The following is a 24,142-nucleotide window of genomic DNA, read 5'->3' on the forward strand; positions in this document are numbered from 1 at the left end:
TGAAGTCCTTCAGATCCTGGAACTTCTATATCCGGGTTTGCTGAGCTGTAGAGAGACTCATAGATAGTGAGTAGACAGGGTATGCTGGATACATAACCAGACGTAGATGATACACTCACATAGATTAATAAGAAGGCTCAGTAGCTGGAGAGAGTTAGGCCCTTGAGCGAGTACCTGGTTCCAGGGACAGCTCTGAGAGAGCGATGGTAACTCACAGTTATCTATCTCTGTAATGGTTTCTTAGGCAATAGAGAATAGTTAGTATATTCAGGAACAGGAGCCTCTAGGCGAGTACTGGTTCCTATATGCAAACTGAAATAAGAACTCACAATATCTGTATATGAAATAGCTTCTGAAATAAGAACATAAGAAATTGCCATGCTGGGACAGACCAAGGGTCCATCAAGCCCAGCATCCTGTTTCCAACAGAGGCCAAAAACCGGGCCACAAGAACCTGGCAATTACCCAAACACTAAGAAGAACCCATGCTACTGATGCAATTAATAGCAGTGGCTATTCCCTAAGTATAATTGATTAATAGCCATTAATGGACTACTCCTCCAAGACCTTATCCAAACCTTTTTTGAACCCAGCTACACTAACTGCACTAACTACCTTCTCTGGCAACAAATTCCAGAGCTTTATTGTGCGTTGAGTGAAAAAGAATTTTCTCCGATTAGTCTTAAATGTGTTACTTGCTAACTTCATGGAATGCCCCCTAGTCCTTTTATTATTCGAAAGTGTAAATAACAGATTCACATCTACTCGTTCAAGACCTCTCATGATCTTAAAGACCTCCATCATATCCCCCCTCAGCCGTCTCTTCTCCAAGCTGAACAGCCCTAACCTCTTCAGCCTTTCCTCATAGGGGAGCTGTTCCATCCCCTTTATCTTTTTGGTCGCCCTTCTCTGTACCTTCTCCATCGCAACTATATCTTTTTTTGAGATGCGGCGACCAGAATTGTACACAGAATTCAAGGCGCAATCTCATGGAGCGATATAGAGACATTATGACATTTTCCATTTTATTAACCATTCCCTTCCTAATAATTCCTAACATTCTGTTTGCTTTTTTGACTGCTGCAGCACACTGAGCCAACGATTTTAAAGTATTATCCACTATGATGCCTAGATCCTTTTCCGGGGTGATAGCTCCTAATATGGAACCTAACATCGTGTAACTACAGCAAGAGCTATTTTCCCCAATATGCAATACCTTGCACTTGTCCACATTAAATTTCATCTGCCATTTGGATGCCCAATCTTCCAGTCTTGCAAGGTCCTCCTGTAATGTATCACAATCTGCTTGTGATTTAGCTACTCTGAAAAATTGTTTATCATCTGCAAATTTGATAACCTCACTCGTCGTATTCCTTTCCAGATCATTTATATATATATATTGAAAAGCACCGGTCCAAGTACAGATTCTTGAGGCACTCCACTGTTTACCCTTTTCCACTGAGAAAATTGACCATTTAATCCTCTCTGTTTCCAGTATTTTAATCAGTTTGTAATCCACAAAAGGATATCGCCTCCTATCCCATGACTTTTTAGTTTTCTTAGAAGCCTCTCATGAGGGACTTTGTCAAACGCCTTCTGAAAATCCAAATACACTACATCTACTGGTTCACATTTATCCACGTTTATTAGCCCCTTCAAAAAAATAAAGATTTGTTAGGCAAGACTTCCCTTGCTCAGTTTATTAGTGAAAGACAAGTTTGAACTCAGTCTTAATGCTTTTCTTTGCCAACAGTGGAATTTTCTCCTCTAAATTAACTCATAAATTTCCTGCATTTGGGAGATTTTGGCTGTAGCTATGTTTACTGCTATGTCTTCTTTCTTGGTCTTGATATATTTCCCTTGGCTTAATATGGTTTTCCCTCTGTTTTGGGGACTGAGGTTTTGCAATGGGTTTATTATTCTACTAAATTACTATTTTCTTTTCTTAGCATTATTTCCCATAGCGTTATTCGTTAACAAGTATTGCTTGGTTGCATAATTTGAAATTTTTTATAAATAAATAACAAAGTGTACTATGTAATGACATTTAATTAAGGGGGGATGTGGGATGGAAATGAAGGTCTAAAAACAAGGAGCGTTAAGGGTGTTTCTATCCACATTCCTGCTTGCTGGTAATGCTAAAGCTGATGTGATGTGCAAGACCCATGTTAATCAGATGGCAGGGAATCAAATTCCATGTGCTTGCTTTAGCTTTCATTACTACAAAAACCAGAGGCAATTTGCAGAACCCAAACCAAAGTTATAGTCATGATAAAAGCGATAAAAGCACAGACTCGGTGATACACATTTTTTTTATTGCAGGAACCATTTTTTTTTCATTTAAAATTAGCACTTTGAGCTGTTTATGAAGAATGTTTTGCAATAAATTCCAAAATAAATAAAAAGAAACATTATTTGCCATAAAATGTGGATTAAATACTATAAAGAAGACACCCACTAGAAGGAGCTGGATAATAATAACAATAATTGTTACTTTGTTGTGGATATCTCATATAATATACTCGGGCTTCATTTGAAATGCCTCAAAGTAAGGTGTGCAGTGTATTATATACTGCTTGGCATGTCTTTGAAAAACTTTTTATGACCATGCTACACCATAATTTATAATCATCGGTAACCACTTATTTTAAAGCAATCAAAGTTATGCAGAAGGCAGAATGAATTGAAACTTATCTTGACAGTTTGATAATATGAAATAACACCAGCCCAACCCGACACGATTCGTGTTTCGATGGCTTCTTCAGGGGTGGGAAGGCAACGAGGTGTTTTGAATCACTGTCTTTCTGCTTGCAAGTTGCTGGTAATGGCTTCAGCTCAAATTCTGATAGCCATAAAATGTGGATTGACACCTTGCAAGTTATGAAGTCATGAGCATACTTACAGTAGGTACTTCTCAGAGGGTGAAAGCATTCAATGGAACGGAAGAAAGGAATGAGGGGTCATGGAATGAGGAAATATTTCTTTACAGAGAGGGTGGTGGATGCATGCAATGGGCCTCCCACTGGAGATGGTGGAGACAAGGTCAGTATCTGAATTCAAGAAAAGGGACAAGCACAGTGGATTTCTGAGGGGATTGCAAGTCACATTATCTCCTACTGCCTCAGGTACCCACTCAGGACTTGTGCAAAAGGATATGGCGCCCTAGGTGAACCTTCGGTCATGCACACCCCATTTATCAATTGTGGCAGCTTTGGCACAGTGCTTCATTGCAGTGTTGGCTCTCCCCCTCTGGGCATTGTGCTGGTGGGATTCTGCCACCCCAGGCAACTGCCTCGTTTACCTAATGGATTTATTTATTTAGAGATTTTTATATACCGCAGTACGTAAGGATATACATCACCGCGGTTTACATTTAACAATAACTTAGCAACAGGATGCGCTGGCCCTATACCCACTTAGATTATAAGCTCTTTTGGGCAGGGATTTATTGTGCCTGAATTACTAACAATTCGAAAAGATGGGCTAAAGACCCAAAACTTTTCAGAGTGCTGCAAGACTTTGTGTTTATTTCTGCACACAGAAACCCCTGTGACCTGCTCCCAGCTCCTGAGGTATGTCACTGTGTTTGAATTATTCTGTATGCGTCCTTTCAAAACTTCCTCTTTTGCCTTTTGTCACTGTTTGTATTAGTGGGTGTCTCAGTCTATTGAGGGTGCATTAATACAGGCAATAACAATGGATCATGTAACAGATTTATTTTTATTTTAAAATGAGAACACAAATATCTTCACATCCCTTGAAACACTTGTTGATTGGAAGAAATACTGCCATCTCTCCTTATATTGATTCATATGGAATTGCTTTATTCACATATTAAACAATTTACCATTAAAGACATTTCAGTCAAAATGAAATACGATAGACTGATTTGGAGTTATACAGTGCATGGTGTTGACTGACCAGCGCGTTGTTAAATTTATATTTCAGCACCATTGCTGCAGGATAAATCCATGCAGCTATACAAAAAAAAAAACAAAAAACGATGGATCAGATTTCTGAAAGGATTTTTTTTTCTTTCCCATTCTATACCTGAGCGAAAGCTTGTGAAAATAGGAACCTTAGCTTTAGCATCTCCATTCCAAAATATTTCTAGATTTGAGGTATTGGTTATTTTATTTTCCAGTACATTGGAACAAAAGCACACATTTTGCTGCAAACAGCAACAAAACAGGGGCTTTTTTTGTGTTTTTTGGGGGGTAAAGAACAGAACTAATTGCCCCTAAAAGTCTTAAATAAAATTGGAAGTTTCCAGAAAGAAAACCCATTGTTGTGGCTTTGGCCTTAGTTCGGCCTAAGTACAGTAGATACAATATTGACATTAATCACAACAAAGAAACAACTGAACATCCCTTACTTAAATGGCAGAAAATAGGTTAAAAAAAAAACAACTGAGCACAGATTTTTAAATAACGTACAGGGATTCTTTCCTGAAGTTTGAAAATTAATTCCTTGGTTTAATTCCCTAACATGCTAAGTATCTGCCATCTGCAGACAACTCATTTTAGTCTGTGATTTATTAAACAGGCTTAAGGGTCCCTTCAAGAATAAGCTCAGCTGTCCAACAGTCACTAGAGATCTCAAGTAGAGGTCAGTCAGAGGGCAAAGGGCTGGGAAGGAAAAGGCTAAGACCAGCCCTGACTCTGATCGGCAGACATGTTAAGTAGGGTTTGTATCAGTGTTGGATTTGCAGATATGGCACACCTAGACCAGTGGACATGGGGATGGGCTAAAAACCCACATCATCACCTCCAGTTGGCAGAAGTCAGTGCCCTAAGTCATGTGCCTACTTTGTCCAACTAGAAATCCAGGCCTGGTTTGAATAAAAGATAAAGGGCATCACCTGTACGATGTGTAAGTTAGAACTGAGTGGAATTCTGTATTGCAATAATGGTAAATGTGAATTAATTTTAAAAGATGACCTTGGTTCTACATAGGCTTGCCAGCTCACCCAGATAAATTCAAACAGGCTAAGTCAGTCCTGATTTCATCCTATTGCATGAGAATGTAGCCCTGATTTTGTCAGGGAGATCAGAACTACATCTCCCTGCATGTACTGGGATAAAAACCAGGACTGGCATTGGGACTGGGACTTGGGTGAGGTGGAAATACTAGTTGGAAAATGTACTTTGCCCTGTACTGCTGTGTTATAAGTTAACTTATAAGTTATAAATGTGAAATTATTGTGATGAGAAGTTGCAAAAGTTACCTTGAAAGCATTACTGGTTTACACTGCAGTGTAATATGGCGCAAAGCCTGGGCTAAGCTATTACAGACTCAGTCGGAGATCAAGCAGAGAGCAAAGCTACAGCTGGGGAGGAGGCCGAGAACCAGCCTGGTTCTGAGAGAGGGTTCAAGCTTGGAAGGAATCATTAACGGTTTTGTTTGTTTATAAGGAGGCTGCTGTGGATACTTGAAATTGGAGGGAAAACCAGTCTCTGGACACAAGCATTGACTCATTCCCCCCTCGAGAGGCCTCAGTGCTGCAGGGAAGCAGATGTTGTTCGTATACCCCATATGGAGACTAGTAGGAAACAGCATTACCAGAGACTGCCAATACACACACAGAGTTTTATTTAAGCACCTCTTAAAGAGAAAAGTGGAGCCATGCTCCCTCACAGTGTTGTACACTGAGATTGGTCTGTCTGATGCATGTTGAATGCTGTGCAACCTTCTCATTTTCTATGGTTGTCTAATCTGCCACTGATTTACTGAGTGTGGGCCTTAGTGTCACCGAGTAGCACCGAGACATTTATTTTCGTAAATCACAATTGCTCAGCAGGACTTTGGGAACTCGCAGTCCTGTTTTTAAAAATATTGCAGAACTTGCCTCCAGAAATCAATCTAAGAAACCTGATATTCCTCTTCGGGCCCCTCTGTCTCCACGGTAAGACCCAGTGGCAGAGGGTGTGGTGCTAGGAGGAACTGATGCACAAGGCTTCACATGCTTGCTGAGTTTCAAAGCGGTTGCTGTTGCCCCCACAGCCTCCGTACCAGAACTGGGAGCAGACTCTCTGCAATTTGTTGTAGTACCACTTCAGGCTGTAGTCTTCGCAATGTCCTTCATCCTGATCCATGGTGCAAGCATCTGCAAGGGTACAAAAGCATTGGAGATGGTACGCAAAATTAGATAGGTCCTTACTGGAGATGCTCCTGGTATCACAGCACATGCATGTCTGATTTTTGACAGCTTGGTTGTCAGTAGAAAAGGATGCAACACATTTATGGATAAAAATCCCTTATTCCATGAATCTGAAGCATAAGCATTTCCTTAATTTTTTTTATCTCCTTCAAGGAGGATATTCATGGTGCTATTTTTTTTTGTATTCTTGGCATGCCCAAGTGGTTATGTGTCCCAGTTGTGGCATGCTGATGTGCCCTGTACCCTTGAACACAGGGAAGACATGTTATAAAATCTACCTGCAGTGCAGAAAGCTGGCTAAAGTCTGGCCTTTCTAGAGCCGAAGATCAAAATTATGGCTGCATCTTCCCCCTCAAAGGCCTGCAAACAATTTTATTATCGTAACAACTGGACACAGCAAAGTAAATATTCTACTCACATTTGTGTCATTTCTTCCTTTACTTCCGGTTTCTAGCTACCATTAATACGTGCTTGAAAACAGGATATCAGCTGCTTCAACTTCCTAGTCCTCACCTGACTTCGCAACCACTTTATCCCAGAAATCTCCGAATAAGGACCTCAGCAAGAGTTCCTTGGGAGCTACAGCCCCTATTGTCCTATCACTGCTCATAGAAGGACATTGTTTGGCATAGAGGAGTGGCCTAGTAATTAGAGCAGCAGGCTGAAACCCAAGGAAGCCAGGGTTCAAATCCTCCTGACACTGCTTCTCACCTTGGGCAAGTCATTTTGCTCTCCGTTGACTCACATTCCGGCTTAGATCACAAGTCCCTTGGGGGCAGGGACCTATCGACTATTCCTGAATTTGTAATTTACATTGAGCAATTACAACATTTTTTTTAAACAACGAACGGGCAAACTATAAAAAAGAATAAGTTCAGAAATGCACATGTGTTCAGTTTGCAGAAATCCATTCCTAGACCTCAGCAGGTGAAACTTCTATGAATGCCTTCGCAACGCGTCTGATTGTAAAGCATTTCTTAAGTTAATAAAAAAAATAATCTTGGTAGAGTCTCTGAAAAGTAAACAAAATTGTTGAGCATCTGAACAAACAAGACTGAATTCCAATAAAGTCCTACAACAACCTTATGGGAAGCAATGCACCAAAATTAAATATAACTTGGTCCCAAACTGACTTATTTGTCCACTCTTTGTCATCTAAGATTCCAGTGACAATGACGCATTCCTAAACATTCACATTCTGCAAGCCTCCAGAGTGGTGCAAATGATCAAATGTCTGGTGAAATTCTTCCCACAGTAATTCTTCACATGCTCTAAATAAGATATTCCGGCTTCCACGGAGGCAGGGGGATGGGATCCTGCACTTTGCCCTATGGGAACGCTCATCTTAGATGTCCTTTCATTTTGGATGCCTTTTGAGTTTTGCAAGCTAAAGCCTAACATGCCTTTTTTTTTTCTCACGAAAACAAATGATGTCAATCACAGGGCAGTACCTTAGCGTCATGTATAAGTAAATCTGGTCAACGTACCTTCACTTTGTATCTGCTCGCTTCCATTAGTGATCCGACCTATTTGTAGAAAGAAAGATGAATTAATTCACCAAATTGTTGCTTCTTGTACTCTTCCTCACCTGGACTCTGCTCTTAAGTTTTCCTCACCCAGCTCACATCAGATAGCCATTATAGGCCTACAGTATTTTTTCCTGTTTTCTACCTGTCTACTTCTGTTTCTACTATCGACTGGGTACTGTGCCACACCTTGGTGTCAAAGAGCATAGAAACATAGTCACTTTCCAACAGCATCCTGTGCAGCTCTCTGGCATATTTAGAAGGCATTCAGTCTACAGCATCATGTTCAGGTTAAATAATCTCTTTTTATTACTGAAAACAAATGTGTTAAATGGCAGCAGGATATGCACTTGTCCACATTAAATTTCATCTGTCATTTGGATGCCCAATCTTCCAGTCTTGCAAGGTCCTCCTGAAATGTATCACAATCCACTTGTGATTTAACTACTCTGAACAATTTTGAATCATCCGCAAATTTGATAACCTCACTCATCGTATTCCTTTCCAGATCATTTATATATATATTGAAAAGCACCGGTCCAAGTACAGATCCCTGAGGCACTCCACTGTTTACCCTGTTCCACTGAGAAAATTGACCATTTAATCCTACTCTCTGTTTCCTGTCTTTTAACCAGTTTGTAATCCACGAAAGGACATCGCCTCCTATCCCATGACTTTTTAGTTTTCGTAGAAGCCTCTCATGAAGGACTTTGTCAAACGGCTTCTGAAAATCCAAATACACTACATCTACCGGTTCACATTTAGCCACATGTTTATTAATCCCTTCAAAAAAATGAAGATTTGTTAGGCAAGACTTCCTTTGGGTAAATCCATGTTGATTGTGTTCCATTAAACCAAGTCTATCTATATGCTCTATGATTTTGATCTTGAGAATAGTTTCCACTATTTTTCCCGGCACTGAATTCAGGCTCACTGGTCTATAGTTACCCGGATCGCCCTTGGAGCCTTTTTAAAATATTGTGTCTTTTATAATCCGCTCTGCACGTGCCGGCCCAATTTGTACATGTATCTCCTGGCCAGTGGCGTACCAAGGGTCTCCGGTGCCCGGGGGCCAATGTATTTTTGTGCCTCTCCAGCGCCAACCCCCCCACCCCCGCAATCCTTCTTGTGCTATTGCTTAAGGTCACAGAAAATCAGTGGCGTCTCTAGACAGAAGAATTTGGGGGGGGGGGGGGGGAGACAAAATGACATTTCCTCATCACACCCAGCTCCATAGCATGGCCCCCCTGCTTTAAAACTGGCTATAAAAATGTATTAATAAGAAAGTCCAAAGGGTCTTCTGTGTAATTTTAAAAAGCTGGCTAGTTTCATACTTCTAGTTAAATTACTATTACAATTATTTGAAAGCTTCATTCAGCTAATTCTATATCATTATGAGAGTGAAATCTGGAATGTACACAAGAAGGAAAACAATGTCAATATAAATCCTGCACCTCCAGTTCTGTAACTCTGTGCATGCACAGAAATTCCCCCAAACAATGGAGCTTGGATGTTTCCCTTACAGCTCATCATACAAAAAGATATTTTCAAATTCTGGTGTCACCTCGCAGTAATAGCTGCACAAACACCTTCCACTGCCAGGCACATTGTGAACTAACACAAAACCCCGCAAAAAAGACACTCAAAATCTATACAGCAAACCTATCATAACGAAACTGAGATAACACCAAGGACTCAAACAACAATAACCCTGCCTGTAAAAAAGGACAGGTAAATATTACACTGGGTCCTAGAATACCAATACACCACTAATGGGTAAACAAAGCAAACCCGATTGCTATAGATCCCTACACAGACACTACACGTTAGCAGAATCCTCCATGATGATCTCATACATCGTGAGATCGGCATAGAGAAAGTGCTACTCTTGCACATTCTCAAAGATAACATATGCCAATCATTAAAAATTACATTTTTTTTTACCTTTGCTGTCTGATCTTAGTTTTCTAATCGGTTGGTCACAGGCTTTTTTTCCCCATGTTCCCTTTCTTGTTTTTTTGCCAATTCCTTTTACAGGGTCTTTTTTTTTCTATTTCTTTTCTCTCCATCTGTCTTCTTCCAGCAGGCACACAGTCAGGTTCTCATTCTCACATGCTTTCTCTCTCACACATACACACACAGGCTCTAACACTCACATGCTGTTTCACGTATACACAGCTTTCACTCTCACATGCTCTCTCTCATACATACACACACACACACACACACACTGTCTCTCTCTTGCACATGCAGTCTCACTCTCACATACACAGGCTCTCTCACTCACATGCTGTCTCGCTCAAACACAGGCTCTCACTGTCTCATTCTGTCACACACACACACACACAGAGTCCTTTCACAAACTGTTTCTCCAAACATTCAGGCTCTCACTCCCACACACAGTCTCTCAACTCACTCTCATACACATACACACTCTACAAGCCTTCAGATTCTCTTGCACTCTGGGCCTCCTCTTTGCAGGTCGCCATGGGATGGGCTCTGTGGTGGCTGTGATCTTCATGGGCTGCTGCGACATGGGATCCGGGGTGGCCCTTCTGCTAGTCCTCTTCTTCTTGGGCTGCCGCGATGTGGGATCTGCGGTGGCCCATAAATGCTGCTCCTCTTCCTTCCTGCCCGAGCAGCTCCGGCAACGTTTTTCTTCCAGGGCAAGAAGGAAGAGCAGCACCTGCACGTTTGGATGTGACCTTTTTCTTCGGGCCATGGTGAGATGAGCTCAACCACAGCCCCGCCAATCTTCCTGCTGTGTGAGTCCTGTGTCAGTGCCTCCCCTATGGCCCTGCGCCCGGGTCATTGGTCCTCCTGCCCTTCCTCGGTGCGCCACTACTCCCAGCTTTGGTGTGCATAGGGCTTTTAAAATTCACCTTTAAGTGTATAAAAATGAAATACTCAAAATATATATATTAAGGCACAAAAGAAAAGCAGAGCTATAAATAAATCCAAAAGAGGAAGCAACAGAGACAAGAAATGAGGAAACTGACATTTTAAGGAATATAACAAATACGACTGCTTTAAAATGTGGTTTTGTTTTAATTTTATTGAAACTGAATTTGCATTTTATGAGCGCAGGGTCTAGTTTTCTATGTTACCTTACTTAGGTTTGTTCTGTTTTTCATTCTGAGAATGGGCAGAACATTTATCAACTAACCTGAGGCTTTTGACAACAATGTAACAGAAATGCAACCTCCAGTGATTATCCAAAGCCTAGCTACACATCTGGCTTCACTCAGTCAGGAAGGTTAGAAAATTTCAGGCTGAGTTTATTAGAATACAATGAAGTCAGAGATAGTCATGGGTGACATGACTAATCTCCATCTCCTATCCTGCTCCTGTTGGAATTCAAATGTAACTGGAACTGACTTGCCCATTCCAACCTAAAAGAAAAATCTGAGTTACTCAGAGTTAAATCAGCAATATTGCATTCATATGGAAAAGAGAAAAAAAGAAATGTTGGAAATGTGTAAAAACAAGGCATACTGAAAGCAGGAAGAAGAATTAGGATTCACTGTATTACTCACATATAAAGATGATACTGTACTATTCCACATATAGGAGCATAGCAGAATAAAAAAAGGTAGAGAGAAGGGCAAGCAAATTAAAAAAGGGGATGGAGCGATTCCCTATGAGGAAAGGCTCTTTGGCTTGGGGGAAGAGACAGCTGAGGGGAGATATGATAGACGTCTATAAAATAATGAATGGAGTGGAACAGATAAATGTGAATCAGTTGTTTACTCTTTAATAAATTACAAAGACTAGTGGACATGCAATGAAATTACTAGGTAATACATTTAAGACAAATAGGAGAATAATTTTTTTACTCAGCGCATAATGAAACTCTGCAATTCTTTGTTGGAGGATGTATTGAAAGCTGTTAGTGCAGCTAGATTTAAAAAAGGATTAGACAAGTCACTGGAAGAAAAGTCCATAAACCCATTTGGCAGTGTGGTTATAATGGGAGATTTCAATTATTGACTGGGTAAATGTAACATAAGTACATGCTAGAGACATAAAATTCCTGGATGGAATAAACGACTGCTTCATGGAGCAATTGGTTCAGGAACCAATGAGAGAGGGAGCTATTTTAGATTTAATTCTTAGTGGAATGCAGGATTTGTCACGGTGGTGGAGCCACTTGGCAATAGTGATCATAACATGATCAAATTTGAACTAATAACTGGAAGGAGGACAATATGCAAATCTACAGTCCTAACACTAAATGGTCAAAAGGGAAACTTTGATAAAATGAGGAAAATAGAAAAAAACTGAAAGGTGCGGCTGCAAAGGTTAAAAGTTTACAACAGACGTGAACATTTTTAAAAAATACAATCTTAGAAGCGCAGTCCAGATGCATTCTATGCATTAAGAAAGGTGGAAGGAAGGCAAAACAATTACCAGCATGGTTAAAAGGTGAGGTAAAAGAGGCTATTTTAGCCAAAGAAACATCCTTCAAAAATTGGAAGGATCCATATGAAGAAAAAAGGAAAATGCATAAGCATTGTCAAGTTAAGTGTAGAACAATGATAAGGCAGGTGAAGAGAGAATTTGAAATGAAGTTGATGATAGAGGCAAAAACTCATAATAAAAACTTTAAAAAATATATCCAAAGCAAGAAACCTGTGAGGGAGTCTGTTGGATTGTTAGATGACTGAAGGGTTAAAGGGGCTCTTAGGGAAGATAAGACCATTGCAGAAAGACTAAATGAATTCTTTGCTTATGTGTTTACTAATGAGGATGTGGGGGAGATACCAGTTCCAGAGATGGTTTTCAGGGGTGATGAGTCAGATAAACTGAACCAAATCACTGTGAACCTGGAAGATGTAGTAGGCCAGACTGACCAGCTAAAGAGTAGCAAATCACCTGGACTAGATGGTATGCATCCTAGGGTTCTGAAGGAACTAAAAAATGAAATTTCAGATCTATTAGTTAAAATTTGTAACCTGTAATTAAAATCATCCATTGTACCTGAAGAATGTAGGGTGGCCAATGCAACCGCAATATTTAAAAAGGGCTCCAAAGGTGATCCAGGTAACTATAGACCAGTGATCCTGACTTCAGTGCCGGGAAAAACAGTGGAAACTATTCTAAAGATAAAAAAAGCACAGAGCATATAGAAAGACATGGTTTAATGAATCATAGCATGGATTTACCCAAGGGTTTTGCCTCACAAATCTGCTTCATTTTTTGAAGGTGTTAATAAACAGGTGGATAAAGGTGAACCAGTAGATGTAGTGTATTTGGATTTTCAAAAGGCGTTTGACAAAGTCCCTCATGAGAAGCTTCTAAGGAATCTAAAAACTCATGGGATAGGTGGAAGTGTCCTTTCATAGATTACAAACTGGATAAAAGACAGGAATCAGAAAGTAGGATTAAATGGTCAATTTTCTCAGTGGAAAAGGGTAAATAGTGGAGTGCCTCAAGGATCTGTTCTTGGACCAGTGCTTTTCCATATATTTATAAATGATCTGGAAAAAGAATTTGATGAATGTGGTAATCACATTTGCAGATGATACAAAATTATTCAGAGTAGTTAAATCACAAGCGGATTGTGATAAATTGTAGGAGACCTTGTGAGACTGGAGGACTGGGCATCCAAATGGCAGATGAAATCTAATGTGGACAAGTGCAAGGTGATGCACATAGGGAAAAATAATCCATACTGTAGTTACATGATGTTAGGTTCCATATTAGGAACTACCACCCAGGAAAGAGATCTAGGCATCATAGTGGATAATACATGGAAATCATTGGCTCAGTGTTCTGTGGAATGCAAACAATGTTAAGAATTATTAGGAAGGGAATGGTGAATAAAACAGAAAATGTCATAATGCCTCTGTATCGCTCCATTCTGAGACTGCACCTTGTGTACTGTGTACAATTCTGGTCGCCGTATCTCAAAAAAGATATAGTTGTGATGGAGAAGGGCGACCAAAATGATAAAGGGAATGGAACAGCTCCCCTATGAGGAATAACTAAGAGGTTAGGACTGTTCAGCTTGGAAAAGATTCAGCTGAGGGGGGATATGATAGAGGTCTTTAAAATTATGAGAAATCTAGAACAGGTAAATGTGAATCGGTTATTTACTCTTTCAGATAATAGAAGGACTAGGGGGCACTCCATGAAGTTAGCAAGTAGTACATTTAAAACTAATTGGAGAAAATTATTTTTCACTCAATGCACAATTAAACTCTGGAATTTGTTGCCAGAGGATGTGGTTAGTGCAGTTAGTGTAGCTGGGTTTAAAAAAGGTTTGGATAAGTTCTTGGAGGAGAAGTCCATTACCTGCTATTAATCAAGATGACTTAGAAAATAGCCACTGCTATTACTGGCATCAGTAGAATGGGATCTTCTTAATGTTTGGGTAATTGCCAGGTTCTTGTGGCCTGGTTTGGCCTCTGTTGGAAACAGGATGCTGGGCTTGATGGACCCTTGGTCTGACCCAGTATGGAAATTTCTTATGTTCTTATGTTCAATATTAAGGTGGACATGGGGAAATCCACTGCTTATTCCTGGGATAAGCAGCATGGAATCCATCGATCTTTGGTGATCCTGCCAGGTGCTTGTGACCTGGATTGGCCACTGCTGGAAACTGGATATGGGGCTTGATGGACCTTTGGTTTGACCCAGTATGTTTTTAGATATTAAATGGCATTAGCATTAATGCAAGCGTTTAGTTAACATGCATGTATTATGAGTAGTTATTGCTTGTATGTTAACATTATCAGCCTAATGCAAAAGATTTAAGAACCAAAATAAAATGCAAATAACCTCATTAAATATTAATGTTCATGTACTAAAAGGCTTAATGTGGCCCATGGAACTGCAAAATTAACTACAGGTTGTGAGATGTGGTTAGCTTTATCTGCCTTCTTATGCCACGTTAACTTGGCCTGACCCTCCCATCCCTTACCTCCCAAAACAAAACATGGAGCCTTTGGGGCTCTGGACTCTGAAAAGCCCATCAGCCCTGGTGGTCCACCAAATTTACCTCACAGCCTCCTAAAACATCAACGGGTCTTTCAGGCTCTGAACTCCACCCCAAAACACTACAGACCTTCTGGGCCCAACAGCCCTAACAAAACACCACCGGACTCCTGGGCCCTCTATCTTTCCATCTCCCAAAATATCATGGGCCCCTGAATCCTTGACACCACCCCTGACCTCCTACCCCTCAAGCCCTCCTGAAACCATACAGGCCTTCCAGGCCAAACCTCCACCTCTGACCTAACTCAGCTCTGGAAAACAGCCTATGCATCTTCACTGGAAGGAGGAAACTGGATAGTGGCATAAAAATCAAAAGGCACAACCAATACTCTGATCTAAATATCAAAGCATGTGGTTTGATCAACTGGGATCCGTGGCACTGCATTAGAGTTGAAACCAAGCAGATTAGATGGGCCACATGATCTTTATCTGCTATCATAGTCTGTGTAATATGCAGTTCAGTGTTTATATACTCTGGGACTGTAATTTTCAAACCAGCGCACATATGTGCACACATGCCGGCCAGCATCGAGATACGCATGCATTTTATAACATAAGTGCACATATGCGCATATGTTAAAAAATAGCCTGGCCGCGTGCACGAGTGCCTAATTTTAAATTGGCATGTGCATGTGTGCACAAATCCCATTTCTACCGCATATGTCAGAGGATTTTAAAAGTGGCGCATGCCGATGCCATTGCCAGTTAAAGTTTGCCCAGTTAAGGGATAGGTCCTCCAGATTCCCCTATTTTAATATTCTTCACTGGCCCCTGTTAGCCCTGACCGTTAAAACGCTGCAGATCTGCCTCGTTTTCTTTATTTTATAACATATTCTTCCTCCACAACTGAAGTAAATTTATGCGGCAGGGGATTTGTTCTATGTAAACCGATGTGAAGTTACTAAAGAAATGTCGGTATATAAAAACTGCAAATAAATAAATAAAAATAAATAAATCTGGGCAAGTGCCCCGGTGTGCAAGTTATTTCACACAACTCTGGTTCTCGCCCTGAAACGCTCATGCCTTGTCCATACCATATACCCACACCCTGCCCCTTTTTGAAAACTTTTGAGATGTGCTTGCTGCGAGAGATTCGTGCGTATCTGGGTGGCTTTTTAAATCCTCTTGGTGCACGAACTCGACTTGTGCACGCATCCCCTTATTGATGCGTGCCCCAGGCTTCTAAAGTTCACCTTTAAGAGGGCAATTTTCAAACTTCCCACAGAAGTGCAAAATCCTTGGGCATTTTATTTTTTTTTACCTGTGGACTTTGTACCAAATTTCAAAGGTATGTTTGAAAATTTAGATTCAAGTGCCTAACTGCAAACCCCTCCCTGACCCTGCCTCTGGAACGCCTACTTTCGCAGCGGGTAAAAATGATGTGCATTGTGGCACCAAGCGTGAAATTTTACCCACACGTAGGGCGTGCAATTTTCAAAGACCCAGTTGCTGCAGGGAAAGCACCGGGCTTTACTTATGGAAATGACTTTGAAAATTGGCCTCTCTGCGTACCTAAAAAGTACAGGTGCTGGATCTCCCGAAAGACAAAAGAGATACAGCTAGAGAAAAATCTTCATTGCACCCACAGAGAAGCAACCCAAGGGTCATCTTGATGAATCCACTGAGCGATACCACTAGAAGACATTGCCAGTCACCTTGGCTGAGCTCACAAACACCCAGGGGAAAACCAATAATTTCTCCTAACACTACAAATGCAAAAAAAAAAAAAAAAAAAGGCCAAAATGGTAACCAAGCTGTGAAGTATAACCACAATAAAGGATCACTAGTAATTGGTTGTAAAGGGAGAATTGACTTGTGTTATTAAGAGACTGAGAACCTTCCTTCCTGCTACTTTGGCCCAAAAAAGGGCAGCGTAGACAATGGCACTCTAATTCCCTCTCTTTCATTCGGAACAGTACATCTCTACTTCAAACATATCCAGGGGCTGACAACCTTCTAAGACTGGCTGCAGGTATTAAAAGCTGCAAATATCGCTGCGAATTCAAAAACAGAAACGTAAAGAGCAAATCAAATCTCTCTTGTGATCAACGTCACACTCGTTGTTCCCCATACAGATCCCTGGAGACGACAATCCAGCCAGTTTTTCGCAGTGTCAGCGTTTAAGGAGAAAGGCGATAAAATCAAAGAGCGTTAGTGACAGGAGACCAAGCCTGTGTGAGATAAATGTAGTAACATGTATTACATTTTGAATGTTTGTATCTAATGAAAGCATTTTGGATGTTATCAGTCATTTTACGTTTTTACAATTTTTTTTTAAACTGAATGGAATTAACACAAACATTGTTGGCACGCATTAAAATGGTTTTCTTTTTGTGTGTGTGCCAACAATGTGTGTACAAATTTCATTCACAGCATTACTAGCGGTTTTTTTTCAATACTGTACGTACCGCACGCGAGCTTTTGCACGCGCATGAAAAATCCGTCACACGCACAAACATGTGCGTGTGACGGATTATTTATTTATTTAGTGATTGCAGGCAAACAACAAGCAAATTGCTCTCACTTTACTGAACCAATGACAATCGGCTCGGTCCTTAAATCCTGGATGTCCTGTGATGAAACCTCCAGGAACAGATCCAGCCGGAGCTGGCCATCCTAAGGCTGTCGTTGCTAAGCGCTTTATATCATTTCAGATGCGCACAGTTGCCCAGGAACTTACTTTTCGAAGTGCAAGCCAGGAGGCAGGCTTTTTCAGTGCTAAACTTGTTTTCATTCCCACCACAACCTCCGTACCAGAAGGGGGCACATGCATCAACAGCTTTTACGTAATGCCACATTCGCTGATAATCCCTGCAACCCGTGCCGGGATCCGCAGCCACGGCGCAACGGTCTGCAACCGAAACAGTTTGGATTAGCCATCGAGGAGCTACAGCAACCCCCCCACCCCCAACTCCTGCCTCCAGGAACTTGCCAGGCTGTTTCACTGACATCTCCAGTCTTAAGTGACCCAACTATGTGTAAAAAAAAATAAAAATAGGACTGATTTTCCAAGGGTTAAAAATGGGAATCTTGAACATGAAATCTATTGTAGACAAATATGAGTTGCAAAGTAAACTACAAGGTGGGGTTCCCCCCCCCCCCCCATTTCCATTGTGCGCCCATTTTGGCAATTTGTCAGCCCTACATTGTAAAGAACAGCTTTCCCACTTCGGTGAGGAAAGGGAGCATGTCTGGGGATTTTAGCCTTGGGTGTCTATGAAGAGCTTGCTATGGAGTTCGTGTTCCTCTGAATTCACACTGAAGTTAGGGCAGCATTCTCACTTGGTCTCTTGTGGGGATCTGTCTTTTATCTTATACTTCTATTTTGGGAAGTAGGAGAAAAATCTTACTTAGGAATGCTAACCAACTCTATTCCACAGGTGTATTAAAAAAGAATAAGAATTGTTTTTAATAGAAAACACACACACATATATATACACACACGAGAAAGCAAATGAAAGAAAAAGATACTATATTTATTCAATTACTTGCAGTCTTGCAAATGATATTATTTAAATATGTCAATTCCAAGGAAAAGTAAAATGAAAACTGAAAATAAAGGTCCCGAGCTACAACATTGCTTCTTTTGCAGTTTTCCTTTTCTTTTAAACACTTTCTACAAACATCAATGGTGGCGTGTGTTTGTGTGCGCTTTACAGCTTCTGTGCTCTAACCATAATTCAGTCAGTCAGTTGTTATTAAGCATTTATTCTGGCTGTGTCAGGTGGGCAAATGTGAATGAACCGATTTATCCCTTTAAAACCAGCAGTGTTACTGTGGATGCTCTGGGTAAGGCTGGGATATCTCTGCAATCTGTTGGGTTTCTTATTCATAACCAGTCATATTAATAACTTGCTGACGTCCCCCTTTAGTAGAGTTGTGAACTGACAGTCCCTGACTACAAGTAGATACTTCTACCAGCAAAGAAACATATAATGCCAATTTGACTGGACCTTTGATTCAACTGTGATTGCTAATGACCCTGCAACTATTGTCGCTATGTTGCACCTGTAATTTAATTCTAATTTGATTGTAATCTGCTTTGAGACCACGCGTGGAAACAGAATATTAAATATTTGTATATAAACTATGAAATAAATAAGTTGAGAAGACTCTTTCAGCAGAGCATCAACCCAGTAAGCATGATCAGGGAACTATGACTAGGCACAGGGCTTTTTTTCTGGGGTCACACATTTTTTCTCCACCTGCTTGATTTGTCTTGTGGTCCCTCAAAAAAAAAAAAACCAAACCCAAAACCCTGCATGTGAGTACTGGCGTCTTTTTTTTTTTCCCCAGAAAGCTAGCATGGACGAAGCATCCCTCCTACCACTCCCAAGCCAGACCAGTACAGGATGAAATTCTGGGCTCCGGCCAACTCAGGCCTCCATCTTGCTAGCTTGAGACATCAGTTGAAACTGTGATAGCTACATGCAAAAGCTAGAAAAGAATTCTGTTTCCTTTTACAAATATTCTTTTTTTTATTAGGTTGGTTTGCTGTTTCTTTTCTCTTCCCATGGTATTTTCAGTCAAAGAAATAAACTGAACAAGGCCAATAAGAAATATTAAAAAAAACAATATGCTGCATGCTTGCAAAGAGAAATCCGGTGTTCACTTTCTCTCTTGCTGAATCACAAGAGAGTTTATTTTAGTGGAATTCCAGCCACAAACATTTGGGAGGCTTTTACTGCAGAAGCAGCAGTAAAGAAGTACCTGCATGTTACCGTTACCTAGATTTGCTAAAACAATCTAAAAAACAATATCTGATCATAAAAGGCAGGCTTTTACTTGGCCCCAATATTTTACTATTTATTTAAAACGATTCATTCTATTTATTGTAATTTTAAAGCTATATTATTTGATGACTAATTCAGCATGCATTCCTTATCATGGTATTTCAGGATTACAGACTTTTTAAAAATGCATATCTATTACCATTAATGCATTTGTAAAGATGAAGTATTCTTTTGAATTTTATTGTGGTTTAGAAACTAAGGGTAATGGAGATTTAAAGCTGGAAGGAAATGCAATACCGTTGAAAACTGTACCAGAAAAATGTGTATACTTAGTACCATAGTTGGTGGCTCTGTCTCCTGCTCTTTCCTTTGCCGTCTCTTCTAGTTGCTCTTCTTTACCATCACTCTCTGTAATTTTATCGACATCTGCTTGAGTGGCCTCCCCAGTGATCTCTTCATTTTTTCCTTCTGCACTTTCAGGTCCTTCTATGGCTTTCAGACCATGAAGATCTACAACTGACACTCTATAAAAACAAAAAGCAAAGGAAAACTGCTGAAAGCCCAGGCTGCTAGGATGTAAGTCTTGCTCCCTATGGGTACACGCAGCACCTAATGCATCTATAATTGTGTGCTTTGAGTGCCATGTTTGCCTTGCTTTTTGACTTTTCCAGATAGCTTTTTTTTTAAGCTAATGGCCTTTGCATTTAGCACCCGATATTTTTTTCAATATTTTTTCTTGTCCTTATTTTAGGGCTTCTCATAGTCAATCTGGGATATCCACAACAAATATCCACAAGATAAATGCCCATATATTGGTGACCCAGTATCTGCAATTTAATTTCATGCAAAATTCTTAGCCATAGCAGTGGGAAAATAACTCACCTCCCAAAATAGTTTCATAAGCGAAAATATCTCTAATTGAAGGAGTATAAATAAAGTATTATTGCTTTTGTCTTGGCTTGCTCTTTGGATTGCTACACTTCTTATATTAACAACACTTCTTGACCTGCCGACCAATCAGCTATAGACATGTGCAGAAAATTCAAGGCTGACTGTAATAAGGTGAATTTCACCCTGATTAGCATTCAAAGGACTTTTGGGATTTTCCCCAGATTACCTGGGGAAATTCATCAAAATCTCCCTAGAAAAACATTGGGCAAAGCCAAGGCCAATTTACGTATGGAGAAAAGGGGCAGCTGCCTTGAGTTCTGCACAATTGAATGCAAATTGTATGAGCATACAGGATTCTGCCCAGATGACTATTAGCCAGTGCCCCAAATTGCAGACAAGAGAGAACAACCCTCTGCTTCCTGCTCTAGCTCCTCTACTTCCAAGCAGCAAGAACAGAACAGAAGGGGAGGGTATTAGCCTGGAGTAGAAAGCAAAGAGTAGAGCAAAGATAGCCCCTTCCTGCCTGTCATTCAGAGACAGGAAAGGCTGGAATGAGTCTTCAGGAGACTCTGTAGAACAAATAATAGCTGCTGTGCTTCCTAATCCAGCCCCTTCCCTCCTTTTGTTCTTCCCCTCCCCTCAGGTCCGCAAGAAATAGGAGGATAGAGGTTGAGGTTGGAGTAGACAGCAGATCTAAAAATTCAATTTTTGTCTGCATATTTCAATTTCTAATTTCTCTGCCTTCTGGCATGTCAGTGCCTACCAGAAGATTAGCAAAAGCTGACGTCATGGCTATATAGTCCCACCCTGATATAAGCCCACCAGTATTCTCTGTCTCCAGCAGATGGTAGACATGCATTTCCTTATGGGGGTTTGCCTGTGAGCTAGAAAATAAAGATAGAAAGGAACGAAGAAGTGCAAAAGGAAACACAGGAAAACAAAATGTTTATATAGCACAACTTGGCTTCAGTCCGGTAGCCTTGGGTGGCATGGACTTAAATTTCAATTAATAGTTGCAAGCCAAGAGAGGCTCGGCAATGAAGGCTTTCACCCTCTTCCCACATAGCTGGGACCCATGTCTGCTCTCAGCCAGGGAGGAATGAGTGAGCTCACAAACGTTTTTACTTGATATATATATATAAAATAAAGGCAGGAGAAATAACAGAGGACTTTTCCTACTGGATCTGTTTCCTCACATTCTGGGGAGTTCTGTGAGGTGTGGAAATAGTTTCAGGTACAGTGGGTTGAGCATCCGTTTGGCTAGGCCCCACTCTCAGGCTTCTCACTTTTTGGCACGTGGTAGCCATGAGCGCGATTTCACGCATTTTTCACTGTGCACGTTTGGTGCATACCTGCACATCTCTATTGTGCGTCTGTTGCCGACTGTGTGTCCAAAATTGGATGTCCTTGTTTCTAGAGCAAACCTTGGATGCCTAACTTGAGTATTCTTTTGGGTGTCCAGTTTGGGCAAGTGTCTATCTGGACACACATTTTTTGTGCATCCATTTTGGGCGCAGTTTTTATGCACGGTACCTGACTGCACTTTTTGTGCGTTTAGCTGGGCGTGAGCCTATACTTGACTGAGTGCCTTACAACCATGGTACCCATGGCGAAGAAATCTGGGCACTTATCTATTTGTGCTGCATGCCACATCAGGGTGATGCAGCTGGAACTTTCTTTAAGCTTGTATCAGCGCTGCTTGGATGCTTGTGGGGATTTACCTCCTTCTGAGTGATAGTCCATCTCCTCGGCCTGCGAGGAGTGGATTGAGAGCGACACGATGCTGGTGCCCCCTCCTTCGGTTGATCCACAGGCTGACTCCTCAGGGGAAACTCGCTCTCAGGATGTCAGGTTTGGACCTATGGACCTATCCTCCTTTTCTTGGATGGAATTCTTCCAGGGATTACATACATTTCTACAGGGGCGGTCTTCTGAGTCAACTAAAGCTACTGATTTAGGTGCATGCGCTCAGAGTTCTTCTGTGCCTGCCACCATAGTCAAGCACTGTGGCACAGTGTTGCCTGACAAGGCTCGAATGCAGATAGATCAAGATGACACCGATGATGATGGTGGTGGCTCCCCTATGGTGGAAGGGGAGATTCCTCAGATTTAGAGCTATATAGAACTCTTCTCTGATTCTTTCATAGAGATGAATTGCCAAGCTTGATCTCTCAGACTTTGAAAACCCTTGGAGTGGCTGGAGCGGACTCCTCGGGGGTACAGAAAGAGGACCCCATTTAAGTCACCCTACGCAAGGCCTCTTGTTTCTTTCTCCTACTGGATGCGATTCATGAGTTGATTGATCTGGAATAGAGTTCACTAGACGCGTCCTTCAAAGGAGAGCGCACCTTGGTGGGTTTACACCCCTTTGATCCGCAGGCCAGAGAGCAGTTGTGTTTCTCTAAGGTGGATGCTTTCGTATGTTCTGACACAAAACGAACCACCATCCTGGTAGAGAGAGGTGCAGCTCTTAAGGATGCTTAGGATAGGAGAATTGAGGCTATCCTAAAGCAAGTCTTTGAGGCAATGGCAATGAACTTATTTCTTGTGCCCTGATAGCTTGAGCTACCCTTGGATCTTTCTCAAGAATCTGGCAGCGTTGCTTCAGTTAGCAGACCTATGGTAGAAATGAGGGGCTACCTTCTTAGCTGATGCAGGCTGTAAACTGGTTCGCACAGTCGCCAGAGGAGTTGCTTCTGTTATAGCCGCTAGATGACAGCTGTGGCTGCGCAACTGATTGACAGATACTATTTTTAAGTCCAATCTTACCAAACTGCCCTTTCAAGGGTTTGCTTTTGTTTGGCAATGAATTGGAGAAAATGGCAAATAAATGGGGGGAAACCCAGGCCCCTCACTTCCCAGAGGACAAGAAACTGGTTTTCTGGACTTTTCAGGCAAGTGGCCGTTCTGGAAACCACAGGTATTTTCCGCCTTATAAGTGAACTTCTTCCAAAAGATCCCGTCCCTTCCGCAGATCTCAGTCCTTTTGCCCCTGAAGGCCTGGAAGGGATGTGGGCTCTGGAACTGGAGCCCCTCGATCTTCTCAATGAAAATTTGTGGATTTACCTGTTGGTGCAGGAGATAGGTGGGTGCCTATCTTGTTTTTAATCACAGGTGAGTCCAATTACTTCGGATCAATGGATCCTCAAAGTGGTTTGGGACAGATATTCTCTGGAATTTTTCTGCATTCCTCTGGATGCCTTTATGATATCTCCATGCAACTCCCCTCAGAAGAGTGTAGCAGTGAAAGCTACTTTACAAAGGCTGTTGGACCTGAAAGTGGTTATTCCCATTCCTGAATAGCAGCAAAATATGGGCCGTTATTCTATTTATTTTGTTGTGTCCAAGAAGGAAGTGTCTTTTCGACCCATACTGGATCTCAAGGGTGTCAACCATCATAAACGAGGCACACATTTCAGGATGGAAACAGTGAACTCTGTCATAATGGCAGTACAAAAATTCTAGAATCCACGAAAATCAGGAAATAATGATAATCACTATAATAAAATAGATCCTTTATACTGTTTAGTGGTAAATATTTCAGAATAGAAACTCGAAGTGACCTCATATAAGGTGCCCAAAGGCTACAGGCTTAAACAAGCTTTCAGCGGCAAGGGCCTTTCTAATCATTGGTCACTGTGAGATGTTTTTAGGAACGCTTCGGTGACTGAAGCTGAATGGGTATGCACTTATCTTGTAAAGCTCTCTAGTCCAATTTTCACAGTCGAGAGTGCAAGTATTATGCGGCTGAGTGAGTTAATCTGACGCTGTACCAACACTCAGGGGCGGATTTCAGAGCCCTGCTCGCCTAAATCCGCCCAAAACCGGGCGGA

The 24,142-nt window shown here is 41.2% G+C and overlaps 1 protein-coding gene across 1 annotated transcript in view; it reads right to left on the reverse strand.

Annotated features, from left to right (window-relative positions):
- Positions 1 to 3,701: 3,701 nt before the first annotated feature.
- Positions 3,702 to 24,142, reverse strand: part of COL6A6 (collagen type VI alpha 6 chain) — a 339,806-nt gene continuing 319,365 nt past the window's right edge. The window contains 4 exon segments of the mRNA XM_029589350.1: positions 3,702 to 6,106; positions 7,648 to 7,686; positions 17,366 to 17,536; positions 19,755 to 19,942. Coding sequence (XP_029445210.1) covers positions 5,934 to 6,106; positions 7,648 to 7,686; positions 17,366 to 17,536; positions 19,755 to 19,942 — 571 coding nt within the window. The 3' untranslated portion in view covers positions 3,702 to 5,933.

The sequence above is a fragment of the Rhinatrema bivittatum genome, chromosome 2 (genome assembly GCF_901001135.1).
Source record: "Rhinatrema bivittatum chromosome 2, aRhiBiv1.1, whole genome shotgun sequence".
In the NCBI taxonomy this organism is placed as follows: Eukaryota; Metazoa; Chordata; class Amphibia; order Gymnophiona; family Rhinatrematidae; genus Rhinatrema; species Rhinatrema bivittatum.